The sequence below is a fragment of the Coenobita brevimanus genome, chromosome 27, assembly GCF_032717465.1.
Source record: "Coenobita brevimanus isolate Jiangsu-jjx chromosome 27, ASM3271746v2, whole genome shotgun sequence".
In the NCBI taxonomy this organism is placed as follows: Eukaryota; Metazoa; Arthropoda; class Malacostraca; order Decapoda; family Coenobitidae; genus Coenobita; species Coenobita brevimanus.
In genome coordinates, this window is record NC_136980.1 from 2,729,158 (window position 1) to 2,735,157 (window position 6,000).

The window sequence follows — 6,000 nt, forward strand, 5'->3', positions numbered from 1 at the left end:
TTGATTATGGTAGTTTAGTCTTGGACCCCTGCACCTTGAAAATGGTAAAGTGGAAGTGGCTGTTACTATTTTTTCCCCTTTACAGAAGAGGCGAGCAGAAACATTCCAGCGTGAGGCAGAAGAACAGCATGGCCGTGCTGATTGTGTAATGGAACAGGCAAAGTTACAGGAGTCTGAGATGAAGGAGAGGCAGGAAGCAGCAAAGCGAGAAGCAGCTCGTAATGCTAAAGACATGGCCCATCTTCAACAAGAGAATATTCGTCTGGCTACTGAAGTTGCACGAATTTCAGCATCTCTTGAAGTGGAGCAGCAACAGCGTCATTGGTGTGAAGGGCAGTTGCAAGCTCTTCAGGATGCCCGGAATGCAGCAGAGAAGCGAACCATAGATCTGTTAGCTGCCTTACCTCCTCCTTCCCTTCATCGAACTCCTCCGACTGGCAGGGATCAGCAGGAAGATGAGGCAGTCGTAAGGCAGCAGCAGGCTCATGAACAGGAAATAGAAAAAGTGAGGGCAGAAAAACTCAAGGTGGAGAATCATCTGACAGAGCAGCAGGGCCGGGTTGAGCACCTGAACTTGCAGCTTCGAGAGGCCCAAGCATCTCTTGCCCTGGAGCAACAGGAAAAGGCAGATTTGGAGAAGCAGTTTAAGAAAACACGAGAGACCCTGACTAGGCTACAGCAGGACTTAAATGAAGCCAGACATCAACAGGAGATGAATAGCAACCTTGAAGACTTGAAGAGAGAGTTAGAGGGGGAGGTACTGGCCAAGGAAACAGCAATGGAAGTTCTCAAAGGGAAGATAGAGACCTTAAACAAGGAAAAGCTACAGCTAAAGCAAGATCTCCTTAGTCTTAGAGGGGAAAAGCTGTCCCATGACTTGCTGAGGCAAGAAAAAGAATTTAGTGAGGAGATGCAGAGGAAAACAGAAGAACAACTATATGACCTTCAGAAGAAAATTCCAATAGAATATGTGACCCGTGCCAGTGTAGTTTTCATGCAGAAGGAACTGGAAAGCAAGTATCAGCAGGAGCTGACCACCAAGCTGGCTGAACTCCAGCACTCCCTTGATGATCAGAGAAAGCAGCACGAAGCTCTTATTAGGGGCAGGGATGCCCGGGAGCACCAGCTTAGGGAGGAGATTAACAGGAAGTCAGAAGAGATCGTGCGCCTCAGTGCCCAGTTGAGCCTGGGGGAGGAGCGGGAGGATTCGTGGCGAGTGCGTCATGACCGCTTGTTATCACTGTACCACCAGGTCACACCACACCACACTACCCCTGACATAACACCAGCTTCATCACATAACATTGCTGATGCCATGCCTGTCACAATGCACAACTCATCACCTACTAAGACACCAGCTGAAGACTCACTTGCTCTGACATTAAAGGAGATAAATCAGCATTTGAAGGTAAGTTAGTGTATCCATTATATCTCAAGTGATCTGTGTTGGTGATAACTTTATGTGAGGAAAATATTTAAAAACTGAACGGGTTACAGTGGGTTCTGTGAGGATAAATTTTGAGAGAGGAGGAAAGTACACAGTTGTCATTACCATCATCCTGACCAATAAGCTTGCCTGAAATGCAGGAAATCTTAGTGGATATGTTCATGTATGTATATGATAGTTTTGCAGGTAACAGTTAAAAACTACACTTTAAATGCATAATTAAAATTCAACACTGTAGATGTTAGAAGGCTCTTATAAATTAGTATACTGTATAGAGAAATTATGAGTATCAGGGGACTTGCATATTCTTGTACCATCCATTTTTATTTAATTAGAATTTAGGTAACAGAGTACACTAAAATTTCGTGATTTGAAACACATGAAAATTATGATGTGGTGATTTTGACTTGAACAGTGCCATTATGAAGTATGAGAATGAGTTTATAATGGAGGAATTGTGTCTCCAACTATATGAATTTCATTGTCAAAATGAGGGATACTTATTTTGGATGTTATGGTATCTCCATTTACTGGTACAGATAGTTCATGTTTTAAATTGTATCTTTATGAACTTGCTGATGGATTATCAACTTTTCTCTTAAAGCCACTTGTGACTCAGTATAAAATCATATAAATATTTTTTTTGCGGAAGCATGTTTTACAAATTATTTCACTGGAGAAGTTTTTTATGCCTCCTGTCATCCTTGAGGACACACACACACACACACACACACACACACACACACACACACACACACACACACACACACACACACACACACACACACACACACACACACACAGGGGTAATTAAGGCAATCCAGTCAGATTGAGCTGGTGCAGGTTTATATCTAAGGGGTGGTTGGGGTTTATTTCTCACATAATGCCACTCAAGGATGAGTGAGACTGGTCACTCATCTTAAATGCCATGAACAACTTGCCTAGTCCTGGGCTCTATGTTCCTCATGGGGCAGTACTGGATTAGATGATAAATGAGGTACTGAATAGAGAGAGAGAGAGAGAGAGACTGTATATGTGTGTGTGTGTGTATGTGTGATGTATGAATGTATGTATACTGTATATATTTGTATGTACATACAGCTGAATACATAACCCTAACAGTCGTTAGTTCCTACTTTCCCCTTTCTCATCTTTCTCACCTTCATTTCCACCCACAGACACCGCTGGCGACATCAGCACTCCTTGATCAGCTAACTCCCTCACCTGGTCTGCACATAGGGGGAATAAGGAGTGGTGGAGTGGGAGGTGGGAGCGTTGACAGCTACCATCACACCCATGCACATTCACTGGATCGCACCCTCAATAAGTACCTCAGCCAGAGTGACAGGTGTGTGGTGAAGATGTCTGCATCTATATTCTTGTTCATACAATTGTACCTCTTCAATCCAGTAATGATTTTTTTTTTTTTTTCCCCTCTGTTGTTAGAAGATTTTACCAAGCTGAAGTGATGCTGACTAGCCCATATGTAGTTGTGCTGTGCACCATAGGTGGGGTGCTGCAGAATCCACCTGGGAGCTAAGCCTCCTTATATTTTCCTTCACCTTACCATGGGGAAGGATACTGCTCAGATCCTGGTGAGACACTGTCTCCCACAAGGGGGTGCTGGTTCTCTGCATGGTGTAACAGTATGTACTGTACTGTACCAGTAGGGCAGTCCCACATAAGCAGTTGCTTGCCTATGGTCAGTGGGTCTGCTTAGTCAGACAGTTCATTTGTTCATGTGTTTATATAAGCTTCAACGTGCTTGCATGCATTGGCCTCGGTCACCCAGTGGCAGCTCTCCACGCTGCTCGATCTCTAACGGCCTCTCTGTTCAGTCCCGTATCCCTGAGATCACACTCTATGACCTCGTCCCAGGTCTTTTTCAGTCTGCCCCTCGCAACCCTACCCTCAGTGTTCATATCTCGTACCTTCCTAACCCAGTTTTCATCCTATATATCTTCCCCCCATGTCCACCACTAGGTAGCAGGGACGATGGCTGCGTGCCCTTGCTCTCACCAACCCTTGTGACATAGTAGGGTATGATATATGGCATGTAAAGTACATGTACAGTAGTGTGGTGTATTAGTCTATCTATCTATCGCCAGACGCCCTAATCCCGTAAATGCTCAAAGCCTTTTTATGCTGAGGCCATCTATAAGATGGTAATAGGTTGGTAATATGTAGGTTGACAGGTGTATGTGCAGTATTAAGGAAATTATTTGGTTAATCAGGGACCATATTTTGCTGGTATAAGCACATATTCCAAATTTTGAAAAAAAAAAAAAAAAAAAAAAAAAAGATTAGTCACAGCTAATGCAATAAAATTATAATTTAGATATATGCTGAACTGTTGTCATGGAGCTTGGTCTGACAGCATAAAATATTTGATATAAGGTAAATTAGTAAGATGGTATTGGTTTGTTAAAGTACATTAAGTCTGTTCCATATTGCCATTTGCAAGGTTTAGTGGCCTAAGGCAGTGCAGCTGAAGTTTTGAACATCTTGGTTATGTTCTGGGGAATTTTTTGAAAATAAAAAAACATTGTTTCAGTGTATTGTTTTATTTTGCATGTGATTTAATAAAAGTCCAATTGTACAATAATTGCTGTTTTGCATAGCATGATGAACTACATAACATTTTGTATTTTATCTTAGTTGTATGTATGTAAATATTTCTTTATATTATCAGATTCCTTGTGGCAGAAGACAAACCTCATGCCCGGATCTCTCCAATGCAGCCGTCCCCTGCTGGAGCTTTACCTACCCTTGACCAGTCCTGCCAGGAATATGTTGACTTGCTCAAAAAGAGGTATGGCCTCTGACACATCATGCCTGTAATGAACTATTATAGATTGACAGACAAGCAAGGGCAGCTATCCAATGTCATTAACCATCTGTACCTCTTGTGCCTTGTAGAATCTCATGCTGTTTCATGTGGTTCTCAGGAATTACTTCCGGCCACTGTATTGGTGCTTACCAAGGGCCTTATTTCCACCTCTTCACACTATTATTTTTCATTTAATGAATTATATTTGCTTTAAGGTACACTCCCAACAGTTATAGTGTGGGTTGGTATATACATCTACTGGAAAAAGGTGCTTTCATTTCTGTGCTATGTATGGTAAATTTAGGACTGTAATACAGTTTTATTGTATCATGTATTGCTTCTTGTCAGCCACATCAGCCTAAGTATATCCTTTTTTTTTTTTTTTTTTTTTTTTTTTTTTTTTTAAATAAAGCTAATGCTGGATTATTTTATTCACCTTGGTATGATGTCCTGAGGCTGTGTGGGTTAAAAATATTGTCCATCTTTATCATCATCATTGTCATCCTCATTATCTTCGCTGTCATTGTCATCATCATCATCGTTGTCATTCCAACCCTTATTCACACTTATGTGCTGAGGATCCAGAACAGAGAAGAAAAAGCATAAAATCAGGAAACTGCCAGTCAGCATGTTCAGTGAAATGTCCAAACAGTCATTCATACATCATCTAAGCCTTTGAAATGAAAATCAAAACAAATCAGTTTTGTATTGTAAAAAAATATACAGATTAATAAAATTATTCACAGTTCTTTAAAGTATGTTTTTCGGTTCCTAATGGAGTTCTCTTAATCTAATTGGAAAGTGTGATAATTTTATAGGAAGTGTGGACCACTTTGTGTTTGAGAGATTAAGTGTCCAATGCATCAGACTTATATAGCTGTCAGTAGGATGTGATAGGGGTACAGCAATGGTAATAATTGCAACCCTAGGATCATCTGAACATGAATCTAGTTGATTGCAGGCTAAAGGTACCCATCTCCAGCATCCACCATCCTTTTTGGGTACAGGGAGAGTGTAGGGATGTTTGTGCAGTATAATATAACTGCCACAGTTAAAACTCTGCATATCAAATGTATTTCCGGATTTAGGAAATTTAATAAGTATGCGTATTTAAATAATTCTGGCAGGCTAAATCTGAATTAACCACCCAGTTCATAAGTCCCACCATACAAGCATCAAAAGCACAAGCAATTACAGTATACAGCATTGTTTTGGTCACACGTAGGCATCATTATCTTCTTTACTATATCTTTTATTGTGTTACTATAGGGCAAAAACATGCTGCAGGTGGTGCTTTATAGGGAGGAGGAGTGTTAAAGAACTGAAATTCAGTAGTGTTGCCACAGGTAACTATTTTTTTTTTTTTTTTTTTTTTAATTAAATATCTGCCACATCTTTTAACATAACCCTACTTTTCCATACTCTTGTTCCCAAGTTATCCTTCAGAGCTGTATGATGGAAGCTAAATAGCTAAGTTGCTTTTATTTAAGGTTCCCATGAAAGTTATTAAGTCAGCGTGACTTTAAAACATGGCCCAAAACTGTACACCTAATGAGAGATATGCTCTTTCATCAGCTTATACTGAGAACTGTCAGTATTGATAATAATGCTTCCTTTATACGACGCTGTACATAGTCCTACTAAGAGAGATGTCAAGCTTTTAATCTTCACATCCATGGTAAGTACAGTATTTACCCGGGTACGAGGAATGTATCCTCCGCAA

General features: G+C 40.6%; 1 protein-coding gene across 1 annotated transcript in view; it reads left to right on the forward strand.

Moving 5' to 3' along the window:
• LOC145394331 (uncharacterized) overlaps positions 1-4,462 on the forward strand; it is a 28,841-nt gene extending 24,379 nt beyond the window's left edge. Inside the window, exons 8-10 of the mRNA XM_080268209.1 lie at positions 86-1,408; positions 2,626-2,795; positions 4,140-4,462. Coding sequence (XP_080124335.1) covers positions 86-1,408; positions 2,626-2,795; positions 4,140-4,272 — 1,626 coding nt within the window. The 3' untranslated portion in view covers positions 4,273-4,462. The remainder of the gene's footprint in view (positions 1-85; positions 1,409-2,625; positions 2,796-4,139) is intronic.
• The last annotated feature ends 1,538 nt before the right edge of the window (positions 4,463-6,000 follow it).